Source organism: Falco naumanni, chromosome 9, assembly GCF_017639655.2.
Source record: "Falco naumanni isolate bFalNau1 chromosome 9, bFalNau1.pat, whole genome shotgun sequence".
Lineage (NCBI taxonomy): Eukaryota > Metazoa > Chordata > Aves > Falconiformes > Falconidae > Falco > Falco naumanni.
Genome location: NC_054062.1, coordinates 30,042,526 through 30,062,076, shown reverse-complemented (window position 1 = coordinate 30,062,076; position 19,551 = coordinate 30,042,526). Strand labels below are relative to the sequence as shown.

At 46.2% G+C, this 19,551-nt stretch overlaps 1 protein-coding gene across 1 annotated transcript; it reads right to left on the bottom strand.

The window, feature by feature from the left end:
- Positions 1-4,511: 4,511 nt before the first annotated feature.
- On the bottom strand, positions 4,512-19,144 carry ANXA8L1 (annexin A8 like 1). Its single transcript, XM_040607523.1, has 13 exons — positions 19,021-19,144; positions 18,863-18,909; positions 14,135-14,225; positions 13,776-13,870; positions 12,532-12,645; positions 11,586-11,676; positions 10,891-10,970; positions 10,210-10,269; positions 9,598-9,691; positions 7,710-7,805; positions 7,275-7,333; positions 6,317-6,439; positions 4,512-4,890 (listed from the first exon to the last, which is right to left on the bottom strand). The coding sequence occupies exons 2-13, from the start codon at positions 18,881-18,883 to the stop codon at positions 4,834-4,836; spliced, it is 981 nt and encodes a 326-aa protein (XP_040463457.1). The 5' UTR covers positions 18,884-18,909; positions 19,021-19,144; the 3' UTR covers positions 4,512-4,833.
- Between the last annotated feature and the right edge of the window lie 407 nt (positions 19,145-19,551).

Genomic DNA, 19,551 nt, shown 5'->3' with positions numbered 1-19,551 from the left:
GATTTATGTCCACCAAATGCCATTTTTCAGTGAATACGCTACTGTCAATAACGTTTTGCCCAGTACTGACTGTGATTCTATGCTTCCCTAGAACATTGCTACACATGACTCAGTTCCTGCTTGGATTGTAACTCAGTTTCAGAGCTCACTGTAATCTATAGCTCCAAAGAGCAATTTCAGCTGAAATCCTAAATTGAATTACAGATTTGTATTGCATTGCTCACTACTTATTAATAATATTGTGCCTACAACATATCCTGTTCTTCATTACCACAGAGAAAACAGTACTGGTTCCTCTGCATGGTACAGAGCTATTTATTTCTCCAAATGTTAGATCCCTGCATGTACAGAATCTATGGATAACTGCTTTTCTTTTGTAATAAGTACTTTTATCTAGCCAGTAAGGCAGGAAAGGTTTCTCAGGACTATAAAACCACTTGGATGTATCCATATGATTTATATGTCGTAGGAAAATATCACCATATGCACTCTTCTTGTTTCAAAGAAATACTAACCATTATGGGATGAAGCCCCTGGGAGCTCTGAACTGCCATACCAGTGGCACCCCTAAGCATCGTGCATACAACTTTGGGTCAGAAATGCCAGTCCTAAGCTTCCAGCTGAAACGAGCAGTCCAAGGCATAATGCTGATGCAACCAGGGCCAATTGAGATTTGGAACGGGAAGGGATATTAGGAAAACAGAAGCACAGCCTGAATAAAATCATACCTTCCTTCAAACGGACAGGAGCCCAGGTCCCTAGGGCTGACTGTTTCTATCATCTTCTGGGAGGACAGTCAGATATAAAACCTGAAGAATGAATTTTTTCCTGCAGCTTAGCATAAGGGCTTTAGTAAACAACAAATTCTCTACTGCTAGTTTCTTGGAACCTCAGGGATGAGTCCTTTGGGTTCAAATGGATGCCACCAGAAGACCAAACAGCAACTACTTGCAGGGTCAGTATTGTTTGCAGTGATGACAGCGATGGAGAATTGGAATGACCTTCTTGTTTACATGTGGTTTGAGGAGAAAAGCTCACGGCACTGTGTCAAACAAAACATCTCTCTCTGTGCTGCTGTGGTATCCCAGCCATGGGGACATGCTGCACTTATCAACCCCAACCACTAAAGAAACGATGAGTCTTTGGAGTCAGCTTGGGCATTCGTATTCAGGGCAGAAGTTGAAGGAAAGCCTGTTATGTCTTTGGCACAGTCCCATCTTAGCATCTTACAGTTTGGCACTATCTTCCCTGCAAGGGAGATCCCATCCAATAGGTCCCAAAGAAGGTCTACAACTTGATCATCTGATGCCCACCATGCCAGCAAAATGGGCTCCTTCAAGAAAGCCAGGCAATAAACCACAACACTAGGAGACTCCATTATCCCATCTAGATGTCTGCGGCAGGCAGTATTCCCTCACTGCAGCAATTACATTAATAAATCAACACTAATTTAACATTAATTGATTAATTTAAGAATAAAAAATAACCAGCAGTTTCCATTCAGAAAGGCTCCCCTCTGCCCAGCAATGAGGATGCTTTCCTCTCCAGCCTCCCTTCAGCCCACTCCGTAGTGACTAATTGGGCCACTCATGACAGTCCAACCCCCCTCCCCTCCCCCCCCAGGCAGCACACTGTGCTGTGCTGTCCTGTGTTTTGGCAAACTCATCCTCTGCTGTGAAGAGAAGAGATGCTGTCTGGCCTGCCTCACAGATGCCCCAATGCCAGCTTTGGTGGCTCAGGCAAGGGTCTTTCCCTGCCCCAGCTCAGCAGCCTACACCATCCAGGTGTGCCTCTGTGCACTGCTGGGGAAACCACAGGGAACGAGGAAAATGGAACATCCTTCTCAGATGATTTCCTCCCCTTTAAAAAAACATTCCTAAGCATAGGGAGAATAGGGAGATGGGAAAGAGTTCTCCCACTTTGCCCAACTAAGATATTTGCTGTTCTCCTACCTCCTGACGAGTACAAGATTTTTTTTTAACCTCAGTTTGAACGCTTAAGTATATTTTATCCAAAAATTACTCTGAATTGCTGCAAAATAGAAACACAAGTGAAGCCAGACCCATCCAGTCTTTTCTTTTTCTCTCCAGAAGTCACAGTGATGAGATAACACTCAAGCAGAGCCTTTGCTTGCCTGTGGCTGGCCGCTGCCTGGGGATGCTGGGTTTCAGGCCACATCTGCACTGGGATATCGGGAGAATTAAGGAACACTATATAAAGTCAGCTTCCTCTGGAATGGGAGCCTTCAGGGATTAAACATGATTTACGTGCATTAGCATCATATCTGCAATAGATTTTTGTTAGGTTTTCCAGGTGTCAGGAACAGATCTAGTAGTTGGAGTCAACTATTCCTATGTACACCTGGGTGTGAGTTGAGCAGAGAGCTAAAGTACCTACACCCCACCACACTGCCAGTTAGCACAGCTCCTGCTGTGTGTGCGCCGTGTCCAAGGACACACAGCAGCCACCCAGGGAGGGACAGCAAGGTGGCATTAGTGCAGTCTTTGGAGACTCCCCACACACAGGTCTTCCTACACCACAGAAGGTGGAGAAAGGCTTGCACACAGGCAGCAGGTGGCCCCACACCAGTCCCGGGCATTTTTTACATTGTCCCTGTTACATTTTCCTTGCTGAGCTTTTATCTTGATTTTGGTGCAATAAAATCATATTAATTAAACTGTGAACGAATAGAAAGGCCCTTAGTCAATATTTGCATTTGGAAAAGACTGGTTAGAACAGCTTAGGAATTGATTCTGCTTTATTAAAGCACCTGTTCACCCAGGGAACATTTTAGCAGCAATCAATATGTAATTAAATCTTTATTGATGTTGTACAATTGTTTTGTTTCCCAGCAATTATGGTGATAGAATCAGCTTCCCTCGGTTGTTCCTCCTTCCTAGCTTTGCCTCTGTACGTCTCCCAAGCTGGCATTAGTGAATGGGGACCACAATGACACCAAAACAGCTCTAACCCTAACCCACTGCGCCAGGCACAGGCCGAGGAGAAAAGCCAAGCTCTGACCTGAATAACCTGGTAACAACAACGGGCGCATCAAGATGATACAAGCACAAAAGTTTTGGGGAAATCAATGGGCATCTCTGGACTAAAATATCCGTGAAGAGATGAGCTTTCATTAGGCTGTTCTGGTCAGATTTTAAGGCGCTCACAGCTGGGATTACTTCTCACCCCCTGCCTGTCCAGCCCCAGGAGATGCAGATGCCGCGGGTACGAGGGCACGGATCACTCCCGCTCCTTGCCTGGGCAGTCACACACTCCCGTTCGGCCGAACACGGGGGGAACGGCGCCCGTTATCCCTAAAGCCTCATCCCACCCGGCTGGTCCCAGAAGGATGCTCCCGCAGAGCCTCAGCCGCACCGGAGCTGCGGGGCTGCAGGGTGAGAGTCCCGAAACTGGGCCCACGCAGGGGACAGCTGCCAGCAAACGCGCCCCCCCGTTACGGGTTTTTAAAGAGCTGAGAGGATAAACCTTGCTTAAAGAGGAGCGGGGCGCCCCGCATTCCGCACTCCGCGCCGCCCCGGAGCCATGAGGGGGGTCCGGGCCGCGCCCGGCCACCCGCCCCGCCGGCCGCCAGGCGCCGGGGTCCCGCCGGGGTCCCTGAGCCCCCGCCCCCGGCCGCACGCGGGCGGCCCCCAGCAGGTGGCGCTGTGAGCGCGGCTTTCCCCGCGGCGGCCACCCACCCCGGCGCGCCTCCCGCAGCCACCGGGGCAGGCGGGTCACCGGCGCCCGTAGGGACGAGCGGCTCCCCGCAGGCTCGGGTGGGGCTTCTGCCTAGGCTCCTGGTCACTTCGGCAGCGCAAGGGAGGAACCACCCCTCTGCCAGAAGATTCACCCACCTGATCAGAAAAGCCGCTTCTCTGAGCACAATGGCTTTTGGTAATCACCCGTGTCACTGATTTGCTTTAAGTGCGGGGAGTCAAGACCCGAGCTTCTCAAAGCATTCCACCCTGCTCTCCCTGCCCCAATCTGCAGCCTCACTCAGCAAGCGGGAGGTGCAGTCATGGCTGGGACGGGGGTGGACTTCTAAGGGATCCACTGACTTGTGTAAAGTTGCTGTGAAACTAGGAGCAGAAACAGGTCTGCTCCCAAGAGCGGGATATCCTATATTCACCAAAACATCCACCCCAGCTTTGATTTCCCCACAGTCTGGCACTGATGTCCCCCCCTGGGCTTGCCGGTCTGCCCCCGCGGAGACTCGCACAAGCAAGAATTAAAACAGAGGCACGGCTTTCAACTTTCACATGCTTACAGCCCCTTTGGCTCTGCCATTCCCGGCTCCTCGGGGAGCCTGCGCTGAAGTTATGCAGACAAGGCTGCTAAACCAGCCCCCTAGGACTGAATTCTCCGCGCTGACCCATGCCCTCAAGCTTCATTAATAATCTGGGGCTCCCTCCAGACCTGCCCTGCTAGCATCAAAGGGTCAGTGCTGGACTGCTTTGCCCTAGTGGGCTTAACAAGGCTTCAGGACAGCCCAAGCTTTGTAGGGCTGTTCAGACTTGCAAAACACCTACAGAGGGTTGAAAAAGCGTCTTTAATTTCACATCTAAGTGCCACCCATCACAGCATACTAAAAGAGAAGGGAAATCACACAGAAAAGAATGGAAACAAAAAAGAAACATTCCCACTTGTGTTTGAAAAAACGTTGGGGAAGCTAACAGCTCCCATGTACTTCAGAGAGCTTTGGAAGTCATGACCATTAATTTGATCTTTTTCTTCCCACGTGGATCAATGAGTTTGCTACATGTACACCTTCAGACCCTTGTCCCCTGTTGATTTTCTCTCTGTATCTGTTTCAGATCCTCCTCCTAGATTTTGTCAGTCACTGCCACAGAGATTCAGCAAAGCTGTCTTGTAATCACCGCTGGTGTCATCCTGAGGAGGAAAAAAAAAGAAAAGAAAGTGAGTGTGGAAGTTCCTCTGCATGCTCCGAGTGTTGACACTGTCAGTCCACGGAACATGCCCGCACAGGAAAAGGACTTTGGAAAGAGCAAGCCTGACTTCAGCAGAGTTACTGCCAGCTGACACAGCATCAAAAGTGAAGGGAGAAATGAGGCTTGTAGCTGCCACCTGAAATAACATTTATCAAGCCCAATTCTTTTCTTTGGAATCCAGGTGAGCAGTTCATCAGGGCTCCATCCCACAGAGCAGCACAAAGTCAGCATGAATGAAGACAACCAAGCCTGTTGGGTTCAAATTTTGCACCCCTGGGTATTTGTTCCAGAGCACCTCTCTGACAGGAACAGAAAGGGCAGTACAGTTGGCCCTGACGCATGATTTGTTTTTAAAAGCCACAAATATGGTCATTTTGGTCTAGAGAATCACTACAGAGAATATCACTAGATAAAAAATTTGCTCCCTTTGAATGTTTTGTGATGACAGGTGTAAAGCCAGTTCCACTTCTCAGAAAGAATCAATATTCTGTACAGACCCTTGAAGACTGATCATTAATCAACATGACAGACACTGACAGTGTTGATTAGAAGAAAGGCCCTTCATTACAGAGCCAGACTTCCCATGGGGACTGCTAAGGACAGGGCTTAAGTGCCATTTGCACTGGGGGAGAGGAATGTCCCAGAGTCCTTAGGACAAATGGTAAAACCCAGCATTTCAGCCCTAACAGGGGAGGGCCATTTACCCAGAGCTGAGACTCAAGTCTCAAAAGCTACAATAAGCTTTGACAAGGTTCAGTTTCTAAACTTATCTTACCACGGTACAGACCAGGCCATCATCTGGGATGTCAGCTTAACAAAACCAAACCAAACAACAACAACCACCCCACAAACAAACCCCCCAAACAAACAAAAAAAGCCACACACCCCCCCCAAAAAAACACCCAACAACCCAAACCACCCAACCAACAACAAAAGGAAAACCAAAAAAGCACACACAGCACCATTTTGACTTGTACAGCATGGGTCTGAGGTAGTTAAGGACAGCAGAGAGAGGAGAAAAAGGCACAGCAGCATGGGAAAGGTGTAACAGGGAGGCTTAAGTGAATCTAGATTCATTTAGGAGATCACAAAGTGCATGGATACAGAGTCGGGTCCATGAAAAACCTGGAGCATTCTCTCCTCAGGTTTGACTTTGCCCAAGTCACTTACAGACCATACAGTCAGAGTCACCTTTTAGGCATATGTCTCTCAAGGAGATGACTATTAATAGGCCTAATGAAGCAGAGCTATGATCTTAGCAGAAATGAGAGTTTTACTGAAAACAACCATGAAAGCACCCCATAGTGCTGGGCACGTTAGGAATGTATCTGACAGCTAAGAACCATCATTATCAAGATGCTGCTTACCAGAATCATACTGGAGAGAGATTTTCCTGCCATACGCTTGAATTCTGGCTTTATAAGATTTAGGTCAACTTCACTCCGAGAAACAATCACTCTTATAAGGGTCCCATCATCGGTGCCAGCCCCCTGGAATAACAGATATATCAGTCTGCAATGGTAGTGGGTGTTCAAGGGATAAGCTGCTGCAAACTGGTCCAGGACACAGGAGATGGCAGCCTTCAAATATTGCTTGGTACATACTCTGCAGCACATCTGCTCCTCTTTTTGGAGGGCCAGCAACCCACCCACCCCCCAGGGGCCACCATCAACACCATAAGCCCACCATGGAAGTGTGCTATAAGTCTTTGCACATGTCAAATGCAAAAGCAAACATGCTACAGATTTGGAAATTGGCACTGAATACATTGTCCTTCTGCAGCATCACCCATGCAACACTTGGCTTCAACCAATATTGTTTAACCATGTACAGGAAAATTAAGATCATGTTAATAACAAAAATAATCAGTCATCTCAGCTTTCCACAAAGCTGGGAGAGCTGACATCTTTTACATATCAGTTAAGAGTTACAGCAGCACAATCTGCAGATGCCTTACAGGTCCCCATTTGGAACTCTTTCATTTTATACAGCCATTGAGAGAATTACTTCCTAAAAAGAAAATAATTTAAGTTAACAATATGGACAAAACTCCACCATGATCATCCTCCTATAAAAGGCTCTTCCAGCAGTTTTGTCCATTTTCTAGAAAGCGGGACTGAGCTCCTTACAGACTACCAAGACATAAAAGCCAGACTGTTTTGGTAGCTCAAGCTTAAAGAGTGCTTTTCTACCCAAGATGTTTGAAGGCATTGCAACAATAGCACTAAACTTGCTGGATTTTGCCAAAATCTTGGCTCTTCTAATTTGAATTGGTGAAAGCCAGGTTACAGGTTAAGTCCAGTATGTTACAATGAAGAGTCTTACCTTTAACGCATGGTACAGCCGCTCTGCAAAGTAGCAATGGACGTTCCTGGTGCATTTCACTGGACACATGAAAAGGCTCAGTAAGAATCAAATCCAGTCCAGAGCAGCAGGTAACAGATTCGAATGCTTTCTATTAAATCATTGTGCCTCTCGGATCTGAGTTTATCTTACCTAAGAGGTACACTTTGCTTCCTGCCAGATACCTTTATAAAAGGTAGATCAATCCCATGAAGTGCTCAAGGCCAGGCTGGATGTGGTTTTGAGCAACCTGGTCTAGTGGAAGGTGTCCCTGCCCATGGTGTCAGGGTTGGAACTAGAAGGTCTCTAAGGTCGCTTGAGACCCAAACCGTTCTATGATTCTGTGATAACAGTCAACTGCTGCAGGAAAAAGGCAGCAGGCTCAGACAAAAGGAAGAGAAACGTAGCTGCTCTTACCAATAGCCAGCATGGCATCCTCAAGCGAGCCATGAGTTTCACTCTGGATAGAGTCCTCTATGCTCTTACCGGCCAGTTTCTGGTATTCTTCAAACACTGTTTGAAACACAGAGAACTTAAATTTTTTTCTACCAAGCAACCGCTCAGGCATTTTGTGCCCCATATTTACAGGTATTGCTTGTGTGGTGATAGGAAAACACAGATACCACTACAGCAATGGCCACATTTGCACCAACTTCAGGAGACTCTAGTCAAGCCCAGAAATCAGCTACAAAAGTGGATGGCAATGTTCACAAAAACCCAGCCCATTCATGGGTCTTAATTCCTTGCCTTCATTTGAAAATGCAAGTTCAGTTACCTTGTATTCATTTGGAAGCCTGACCCTTTGTTGCTGCCTTTAACCACACAAATGAAGCAGGCAGCAGAAGGTTAGGTACAAACCTATCATTTGGTCTTGTGTTTGTTGATGTCACTAACTTCAAAATAATAACAAAATAAAACCAAATGAAATCTAGGACTATGCTGCTCATGGCCCTTGGACCTTTAAATGATGACAACAGTTTGGGAGAACTTGTTATTTCAACCACAATTTTTTTAAAAAAAACCAACCACCTCAGAAAAAATGAGCAAAACAGGTGCAGATTTGAAGAAATTTGAACTCCCACATTCATAAAAGCTCAGCAACAGAGTTTTTGTTTACATTATACACTCTGGGTGCACCAGGGTTCAGAATTACAGATCTCAGTTTTGATTCCTAGCTTTCAGACTAACAGAGAAGGAAAACTGTTAAGCAATGTGATGGACATCTTAATGAAGTTTGCTCAGCATTCAAGATCAGATACTTAAACATTAACACTCATACTTTGGGGAAAGGCAATACCACAGAATAGACAGATGGATACAGCAGTCTCAACTCAGGCATACTCTCCGTGTTAAAAACAAAAAAAATAAATAGCAGCAACAATTACAGGCTGCCATAGCACAGAGAAAATTACTTGCCCCGTGATACAGTAGGTCCCAGAGATGGCTTGCATCCTGACCACAAACTAGATGAAATTCAGCTCTTTAAGGCAGACACAGCCAAAGACTAGAGACCACTTTTTTTGGGTTCGTTTTCTAACTGATGCTGGGAGCTTACATTTCAAACACAAGGGGGAGCTGGCCTCCAGGGCCTGGAAAACAGCCTCAGAAGACCTCAGCTTGAAAAAAGCTCAGGCATACCTAATTTATCACCAGCTACATTTGTCAGTTTAGATCCAGCTGATTTGCACAGTACTAGATATGCTTAGATTCAGCTGACATAACAAAATCTCTTAGTCAGAGCCTTGGACTGCTTCAAAAGTCTAGAGATGACAAGGCCAGGTCTCTGCTGCTCAGGGCAGTGCGGAGCTGAGGCTCCCTTAGCCGGAGCTGGGTTAGTGTCTGCCCTCCCGGCAGCCTCTGGCACCGTCAGCAGAACTTGGGACAGGAACACAGGGTGCACCTTGTGATGCTCCAGTATTGAATAATCAGGTACTTTTTCCGTGATCTTTTTGCCCCAGAGAAACCCACATCCAAGAGCTCACGGGTCTGTCCGTTCCATGCTCCCACCTGGTTAGAAAGAGATTCTCTCTCCCTCTCGCCTTGGGTTTACAAAAACTGTTATCCCATCCAGCCATCACCGCTGCATAAGGACTCCTAGATAAGTCACCTGATTTTCAGCAGCACTAAGTCTTCATAAGTTTTCATGGAAGCTGCTGACAGCTTTTTGGTCACTGAGTGACCAAGGATTAGGAGACACTCAGGTGTTTCTTTCGGAGCCATCTCTCCCATCTATAGCCCTGTCTCTTCTTTTTTGCTAGAGTGGTTTCTCATTTCAGAGGCTTGGGCGTTTGGGCTCGCTCCATACCTTTAAGCAAGTGAGTGGCACTCCTTGAGCACAAGATGGTGATGAACTGCATCTCATCAGTGCCCCGTATCTTCTCCCCAGCAGCATAGAGAGTCTGTAATCGAACACACAACTGTTAGAGCAATGTTCTGTATGTGCAGCTGGTAAAGGAGCAGTTTGGCTTAAGGCCTTGCTAGGTAAAGGGGTTTGAAGTGACCAAAACCACTGTGTGAACTAGACTCTTCTAGAATGGTTGATTATGAACCCTGACCACGTCTTCTAGTCAAATTGGAGCAGTCACTGTCTCCACCCTTTCCATCCCTCCTGCAGCAGCTGGAGGAGCCAAGAATATTTCTGCGGTTTCTTATCTATTCTTTGCTCTCCCCCTCCACCACACCCGTGTACTTTCACACATCAAAAGCAGCTGAGCCCAAGCCCAGCTCTCATCACTTCTCTTTGGAACATCAAGGCTTAGCAGTGCAGGCAAAACTGAAGAATCCCAAGTTGCTTCTGCTTGAAGACCAGCCTTCCCCAAACTATTGTGACTCCAGGACTCTGCTGCCCACTGAAGCGCTCTGAAGTTCAAGACAGGTGGGCTACAGGCATACCACTGATCACTGCATTGGAGAGTACCTCTGCATCCTGGAGAGCCAGCGCTGTGTCCACATAGAGAGTGGCATTGTCCCTCTCACCCTGCGGGAGGAAAGAGAAAGGCAACCATTTTGTCTCATGAAGGTTCTTCCATATATAAGGATCACAGTACACATTCTGGGCAAAGATCGAGTGTCCTTCTGGGCAAAGATCGAGTGTCCTTCTCAGCTATCTATTTCTGCAGAGTACTCATTCAGGTAGCACAAGTGCCAAGGCCCTCACTGAAAGGCACTGAAATCAGTCATATGAAGGAGAGTCAAATAATTACTAAGTTATTCTGCTGCTAGGGAAGAAAATTCGGGAAATGTGACAGGATAAATGCATCCAAATGCACTCAGCATTGAGGGCACAGACTGTGGAAGGGTGGTGAATCACGGTTGAGGAGTATTGTTTTCTAAGGCCCTTGCAGAGTGCAATTGCCTTACACACGTGTAAAAGTGAGATCTCTACCTGCTGCAGAGCTGACTGTAAGCTCCCAGCTCTCCGTGCTGCTAAGGAAGGGAGGGCTCCTTGCTTCAGGCACACTGAAGCTGAAACACAGATCCAGTCCAAGTGACATGTTTGTCTCTGCCTTTTATGTGGTGATCATGACTGTATTGCCTCTTCTATTCCATGTCTCCAAAACGTGAACTTTATAACCTCATTTTTCTTCTCTAGCATTACCTGAAGAAGGCAAACCAGGATCTGTTCGAAGTGACCACTTGTTTCCGATTTTATGTCTTCCTCAAGATCAGAACCATATTCTACCCAAGGGAAAGAGAAAGACAAGGGAAAGATTTATTTGGGTGATGTAGTCAGGATATTACCAGTCATCCAAAGACAAACAGTAGCCTGACTAACCACGAAGGCTGCTAGGGAAAAACACAGGGCTGAGACCAGTTCTCACCCTCAGCGATACCCAGGTTGGTGTTTGCATCCAACTGAGTCATCCCTAGCTCCACTGATGTCCAAGGCTAATGTTAGAGATGTAGTTTCAGGGACCAAATTGATACCAACTATTTACAAATATGTATTTGATAAATTCTCATCTAAAGTGTATTTAATGGGGAGAAAAAGCCACGTGCATAGCTATAGCTCTGTTTGTGTTCTGACAATAGCTGTGTGGCCAAGCTGAACTAAATTTGTGATTTGCTGACCTTTTTCTGTAACTGAATGGAGACCTAGAAATAGATTTTCAAATTCTTTCAGCATAGCCATGTTCTGTTTTCCAGGCTGAAAGCAGATTTAAGGTGTGCCTTCTTGCTCTTAAAAATCCCATTTTCCTGCTGACAGTGCTAGCTGGTTACAGCATTCCTGCTGTGCAATCAGGCAGTCACACATTGCTCCGACCACACAAATCAGAGCCCCAGGCACTTTACCTTCTTTGTAGGCCTTGATTATCTCTTTGATCTGAGATTTTGTCCGGGATGCCAGGATCTCTATGATAACATCTTCACTTGTTCCCACACCCTGTAATAGAAAACATAATGGAGAAATAAAGGTGGAGAAAGGCATCTCATCATGGAGTGGACTTTATTGCTAGAGAAGTATATATAAAGAAGATGCAAGTGAGGAGTTGGGTGGCAGCAATGTGTTAGGCTGTCTGCTGAGCTGTGGGAAACTGTCATGATGAAAGCTGGAGACACAAACCACATTTGGTTTGAACATGGTTTCTTTTACTGAGGTGCCTAATTCACACAGGATGATTTTATGTAACCCTGCACTTCTGCAGTGCACTTCCAGACTTGGATCTTTGATGACAGACAGCATTAGAGGGATGCAGGGACACCAATGCTTGTCTAGTCAGTCCATCTTTGTACCATTTTAATAGATCTCTCTGCATCTGAAACTTGAAAAGATGCTGTATGAATAGGTAGGACCCCAGCCAACCCCAGCCTGGCCCTCACACCACCACTTCTTGCCTTTATTAAAGGTTTCATGTCTCAGGCGGTGCATCAGGGCAATAGCTTTGTGTCACTGAGCTCGGTTCAGCACAGGCACTGCAGAAAGCAGCGAGGAGACGTTTAACTGAAAACTGTAATATGTGGATGTTCATTCCATGTTAAAGCCGAATTTAGTTTTGCTGCTGCATTCCCCAGGCTTTATGAGACACCTATGTACAGAAACTCTCCTACAGCCCTAAATATTAAAGCAGCATTCCCCCCTCAGAATATGCATTAACAGTACAATTAACTATTTCTTAAAGCCAGCTGCTAATAACAAATGTAATCACTTAACAGTCCAGTTATTACCACTTGCATTAATAAGCACAGTTACAGGAAACGAGCGCTGTCTGCGCTACGGCTGAAATAGCAGCACCCTTACCTTCATGGCATCATAGAGCTCCTTGGCATCATACTTGAACGGGGTGTACATGAGAGCTACAATGAGCCTCTCAAAGTTGCCACTCAGTTCAGACTTCAGGCTTTCAATCAGGTCCTGTTAAACACACATCACACAGTGACACAAAAAACCTCACCGGATCTTTTTGGTACCCAGTGCCATTTCCATCCCCACAGCCTACAGCAATGAAGCTGAATGACAGTATCATGCTGATAGTTTATTAGAAAAGGTCCTGGGACTCAAAAAGGCACCTAACTCCAAAATGGGATTTGTCTAGGGCCTTCCACATTCCCTGTTGTCCCAGTATGCAAGCTTCCCCCAGGTACTAATTAATTCTGCAGCAGAGCAGGGAAGGTTAAGCTCTTCCTCCACCCTGCTTTACTCTGAGCAGAACTAGGCAGCTGAAGGCTGGATTGAGCAAGGGACACAGCTTCAGAGCGAGCCAATTCCCAAAGCTTGCATATAAACCTGCACCCAGGACTTCTGCAGAACCAGGCGTCCAGTCTGTTTGAAGACAGATTTCAAACTTTCACTATAGTGCAGGGGTTTTTAGGGTATGAAACACCCTGGTTTAGTGGGATGGAAGCCCTCTACTCATTGTCCCATACTCGCCACACCCTCACATTTGCTTCCCTTTCTGAGCCCTTGCACAGCAGTCTCCTTTCCAGCAAAGGTCATTGGAGACTACAGAGTAGGGGTTGGTGGCAGAGTTTGTTGGTGGAAAAGTTTTCCCAATAAAAGTAAGATTTTTACCAGAGACAGAAAGATAACCACAGGAAAACACGGTTGTCAATAACCACAGTTTGCTGTCATTTTCAGAATTGCCAAACAACTATAATTAAATAAGTCTTTAAATAGAACTTTCTTTGGCATTTTAAAGGGCTCCAAACCAGTATTTTACTCAAAATACCATTTCAAAAGGTATCATTTTTTGTTACATCTTCAAAAACAAGAAGAAATCACACTTTAAGTTAAATTAGATTTTTAAGAAGTATTTCTGGGCAAAATGCATTTTTAAAAAAATTAGTCTTTGGGGGAAAACCAGTTTCTTTGACCAAAAATTAATTTCATACATTCATCCCAGGTGTTAGAGATAAATATTACTCTAATTATTTGCAGAAGACCTGCATATTGTTTGCATCACCCTTGCAAGATGAAATGTACACCCATTGACTAGATCCCACATAGTGCAACAATGATTGAAAATGGCTTTGTTTTGGAAGAACCTTTCCAAACTGTCCTTTGAAGGATTTGGCAATCTCCTGACGCTGCCTATTGCTCCTCTTGGTTAGGACATCAATTATAGCCTGTTCATCAGTCCCTGTGAAGAACAATAATAAGCCATAAACACAGTGTACAGAATAAGTTGAGACTGGTCCAAAATCCCAATTTGAATATTCAGACATCCTCCTTTACTTCATTTTCTTCATGTAGAAGTTTATGTATGCACTGAGGAAACTTTAATTTTTCATTTTCCACATTAACAAAGTGATAGCTTTGACTGCAATTTTCTTAAGGAATGGCTTTCATCGTGGCAGATCTAAGCAGAACAGAGGCTTTACAGATGCGGTTGGAGTCAACTCACCAAGCCCTTTCATGGCCTTGTACAGAGTCTGGGCATCAGGTACGGGATCAAAGTTTAAAGCACCTATCGTGGACTTGCCCTCTGCTTCATTCTGAAAGAAGAGGGGAAAAAAATATACAGTACTTTTCGTCACTGTTTTTCACCAGCTGAAGAAAAAGTATTTTGGAAGTACGTTAACATTATTTTTTGCCTGCACATGGGGAATGCACAGAAGAGCGAAGGGAGTGGTTCAAGGTCTCTCAGCAGAGCTCCAAAGAGAACACAATTTTCCTGCCTCCACCTGCCTGTACCAGCCTTTGGCTCCTGACGCCGACGTGAAGTGCAAAGCATGACCGACACCACTGCAACAGTCACTAGGTCAGACAGTCTGGCAGAAAAAGCTGGGTAGACTAGACTTCCCTATTCACCCCTTAAATACAATGCTTCACAACGTGTATGTTGCTGTATCATGCTGCATTTCCCAGTGGTTTGGTGCAGAGTAGTTTTTACACATAGTTGTTTGATTTCATGGAATACCCATGCTCTCACAGACCATTTTTCTAAGCAACAGCTTTATTCTGCTGCTGCTGCACTTCTACACAGCTGAATTCAAGAAGGAAGCATTTCTACTAGAAGGATTTGGGCCAAGAGACTACTTTGAAGGAAGAGATCCATCTGGAGGAATGCAGGTTTGATGTTCTCCCTGAACCGAGGGCCATCTACACAGGAACCCTCCAGACAGACATCTAAGGTGTTTCCAGTGCCAGAGTCCCAGGGCAGAAAGACATGGCTGAGGCTTATTCCAGTCACCACAAGGTAGTGGGGTCATCAACCAGAACCCAGGCTCAGAGCTTTAATTTAACAACAACTTCAATGGAGTGGCTTGAAGGTATCGATGCATCCCTAACAACAGAGTCCTATCAACAGGGGAGTACACAAGTGGCTAGGCACAAAGAGTCATCATCACTTTATTCCAGTAACGGACACAATTTTCACTTTCTTAGCAGCAGAGAGGTTTATGTTGCCCCAGGAAACTACTATATTCTCATAAATTTATTGCAGGGATAGGGTTAATATTGAGCTAATGATATCAGTCTGATCTGATGGAGTTTTCAATGGGCATGGCTTCACAGTCAGATAAAAACCACCCTGAAATCAGAGCTTGCAGACCAGAAGGGATCACTGTGGTCATCCCATCTGACTTGCTTAACATGGACCACCAAGTGCCACCCAGCAGCCTCCTGCTATGACGCAAATCCCTTCTGCTCGTTTCCTGTGTGAAAGAGGGTTCTACCCCTCTTCTAGAGTCCTTCCAGGTCATCCAAACCCTTCCCAGAGAAAAAGAAAAGCCTCCCCAGAAGGCAAAGCCTTCAAACAATCCTTGCCAAGGTAGAAAAGGTTGTGGAAATTCCCTTCAGGACCTGCATTCCTGTTTTTTAATGAGACGCTGGAAGATTGATGGCTGTGTGCTCTGGAGTGTCTGTCAACAAATGCCAGGTCCAGCCTAGCGCCGCAGCTGAAGCGTGGCTGCGTTGTGCTGCACAGATGCTCAGGCTGGCTGTGGGCAAACCAGCTCAGGTGTCCTTGTTGAGTGCTTGACCAGTCGACACAGCTGGCACACATTTGCATGCTGGCCCCTTTGCCAGCCAGGCTCTGGGAGCAGTGACGAGCAACCAAAAGGCAGTGACAAGTGTCAAGAGATGCAGTACGTTCATCGATCAGCAAGATCTGGGGAAGTTTGCTTTACAGCTAGTGCAGAGACAGACTCCTGTGCTACCACGCCTTGCTCCCAGCAGAAAGACCAGCTGTAAAGCAGATGGTATTGACAGGAAGCTTCTCCATAGGTGAAGCTTTGAATCCCAATGATAACTGAGCAGCAAGTTTAAGGCTGTGGTGAAGCTGTCACTGCAGAAAGAGCAGTGACGGACTACAGCATGGCCACCCCCAATTGCACCATGGTGCATGACCAGCCTGGAATAGAGTTTGGCTGAGCTGGCAGGACCCTTGCAAGTGCTCCTTTTCTGGCTGCCTGTGGAGTCAGCCAGCACCATCACAGCTGCCCTGGAAAGGTTACACTCATCCATCTGATTCTGCTCTGAAAAAGGTTGACGACCCTCTCTAGCTCCATGCAAGAACTATGCAAAAGAAACACTCTGGACTCATGCCTGGTGACTCGGTGAAAGATGGAGTGCAAAGCTGAGCTTTCATTTGGAGACAGTGGAAAGAGATTAAGCAATGGTCTTTTTTGATCCTAATTCCAATAAACATTCCCAGCCTATCTTGGCTCAAGTAGCACACCTGTGACTCACTCATACACCTCATTCTCTGTGTACATAATTGTTCCAGCACAGGTACGATCACAACAGGTCTTCAGAGAAATCCTGTTCAGTTTGGTCTTGTTTCCCTAGATGAATTGATCCTACAATTACCTAATTGAAACTACTCAAGGCATCTGCATAACTCCCATGTGAAGACTAATAACTGGCAACAAAGCAATGGAATCAGAGTACCTTGCAGCTGATGCTGTGAAAAGTTTTACAAAAAATGAAGGGGAGGGTGATAAAAGGTTTTCCTACCAGAATATTTTCAAACCTAATCACTAGTTCGTTGAAAAGCTGGGGACAGGTGGGGTTACTAGTTTTTTCAGTAGAAAGTTTCTGAAAGAGTTTGACATTTTTAAATTCTTTTTGGTTTTGAACAGTATTTTTTATGAAGGGCTTAGAAAACCACAACAATTTTTTTTACCACCCTTCCTTTGCCCTCTCATCTTTTTCTCATGCCCCATCCTCTACAACACTGACAGGTAAGAGATCACTGGAGCTTTCAAGGGCTTTTCTCCTTTTCTCCCTCTAAGTTTTCAAACGGTTTTCAGCTTGAGGTGTAGAGGGGAACAGATCAGCAGAAAGGGAAAATTTAAAAGTAAGAGCTACCCAAGTTTTGGAAAAAAAATCCATTTCACTATACTAAACTTGCAAAAGGAGATGGGGAGGCAGATGGAAATAATCAGAAAAGAAGATTACAGTTTTAATCTTTCGGGGGGCAGGGAATCATTATGATATGTTTTGAGATAGGGAAGTTTCCATTCTGATGCCTGCTGAAGGGGGGTAGGCTTTAGTCTGGTATTCCCCACCCCAGAAGTTTTTTGGGTTTAGTTTGTTCTTTTTCTCCAGCTCCCACCCCTCGGTTACAAAACTATAACTGAGGACCTGAAAAATGGTCATGTCTATGCAAAGTGGTTTCTCACTCCTTGATGATACATTGCACCGGGGGTAATACAATACACCGCAAGACAGCTCTCCTGCACTTCCCGGGTACCTTTGCCGGTGTGTGGCAGCACAGGCCCCTTGCCCTGGCCTCGCTCAGCCACCAGCACCAGGACTGCCAATGCTCCAGCTTGGCAGAGGAGCGCCAGCACTGGAGCCTTGATGCAGGCTCACCCCTTGCACGGGCTGCTGAAACATGAATCACAGAGTCATTTAGGTTGGAAAACACCTTTGAGATCATCAAGTCCAACCGTTAACCCAATACTGCCAAGTCCACCACTAAGCCATGCCTCTAAGCACCACATCAACACTTTTTTTGAATACTTCCAGGGATGGTGATTTCACCACATCCCTGGGCAGCCTGGTCCAATGCTTCACCACCCTTTCAGTGACAAAAGTTTTCCTAATACCCAATCTAAACCTCCCCTGGCACAGCTTGAGGCCATTTCCTCTTGTCCTGTTGCTTGTTACCTGGGAGAAGAGACCGACCCCCACCTGCCTACAGCCCCTTTCAGGCAGCTGTAGAGAGCAACAAGGTCCCCCCTGAGCCTCCTGAAGGCCTCCTCACAACATGGAGTGGGAGGGGGCTCTGGGACAAATCTTTCCACAGTGACAACAAAAACAGTCCAGAGAAGCCCATGCACTACTGGCAGTGGTGCTGGGCAGGGGCTGGGTGGGAAAGAAGACTCCTCTACCAGTATTCCTCCACCGCATGTCTCCAGTAGGTCTCTTGTAGGCTTTGGTTTATCTGGAGTCCAAGCCTGAGGGTAAACCTGGCCTTCCACAGAAGCTAATGGGAGAACTGCCATGGATGGCAGCAGAGCTGTGCACGTTGCCAGAGCTGCCTGCTGCCTGGCGCCAGCTGTACCCTACAGGCTGCCCCCACACACCTCATGAGCATCCCCCCCTGCATCCTGCCACATACCTCCCAAAGCCACAAGAGTCTGAAAGAGAACATACACGGCATTTCTGGCTTCTAGCAGACAGACAGGGTGTTCATGTTCACATTGTCATTGCAATATTAAAAACCCACCAAAAACAATGTGGCTTGACCACATCTCCCTCTGACCACAGCCTGCCAGCACAGCTGGGGATGAAAATGGGGACAGGCCAGTGCCCTGAACTCAGTGCCACAAGGGAAGGGAGCGGACAAGGAGCCCAGAGCTTGCAGGCTTCAGCTGTGAACTTTGCGGTTCCCCAGTACCGTCTCCCCATGCACAGAGGCTCACACTCCCCTGCAGCACTCTCAACCAACTGACCAGGGAGACCCTGCTCTCCTTAAAGCCAGTCATGTTAACACCTTCCTTAATCAAGCTTCTTGAAGTGCTGAATGCTATTTTGTAGCCAGAAAACCAGTAAATAGATCTTGCTGATTTTTAAAGGGAAACATTTAATTCCCACATAGTGCCTGATGCAACTTGTAAGTTACCTTATTAGGGTGCCAAAAAATATCAGGGTGTCTAACTTCAATGTTTCCTCTACTTACCCAGGCCCTCCACCACGCCATTGCAGTCTCAGCAGTGATACCTGGGTCTGTTGATGAAGAGAACCACACATATCACACCTCACGGTCAAGGGAATCTCAGATTTGAAGGGGGTGGAGGGAGAAAAGGAAGACCCAAAAATTTGTTTCAATAAACTTACCCCTGGAAAAGTGGAATAACTGTACTCCTCAGGAGGGTTGTTCCCTCTGGAAGCTGCAGAACGTAACTGGCCTCTCTGTGCTGGGAACAAGCAGGTATAAATCATCCTTACCTACAAATTCCATGGGGCAACGCCCTCAGACATGGCTCAACCTGTTTTTCATACATGATCTCACAAGGAGAGATCAAGTTGCTCAATACACAAGGCTTCCCTTGTGAGGGAAGCATTCAACCCCACTGACTAAAGTTCATTGTAATTTTTTCACTGCTTCTCCCCACACACACACCCTTCCCTGCTAACATTTTGGCCTCTGGCACAGACACAACATACAAATTACAACCAGGTAATATCTCAGCGTAAAACTCCACCAAGACTTGGTGAGTTCTGCTGTAACAGAATAAGCCACTCGTTATTACCGACTCTATCTCTACCAATCTGGGACACAGCAAAACAAGACTCTCAAATCTTAGCAAACCCTCCTCCACCTCTCTGCCTTCAAAAAAACTTATCTCAAAAAAGAAAAACCACGAA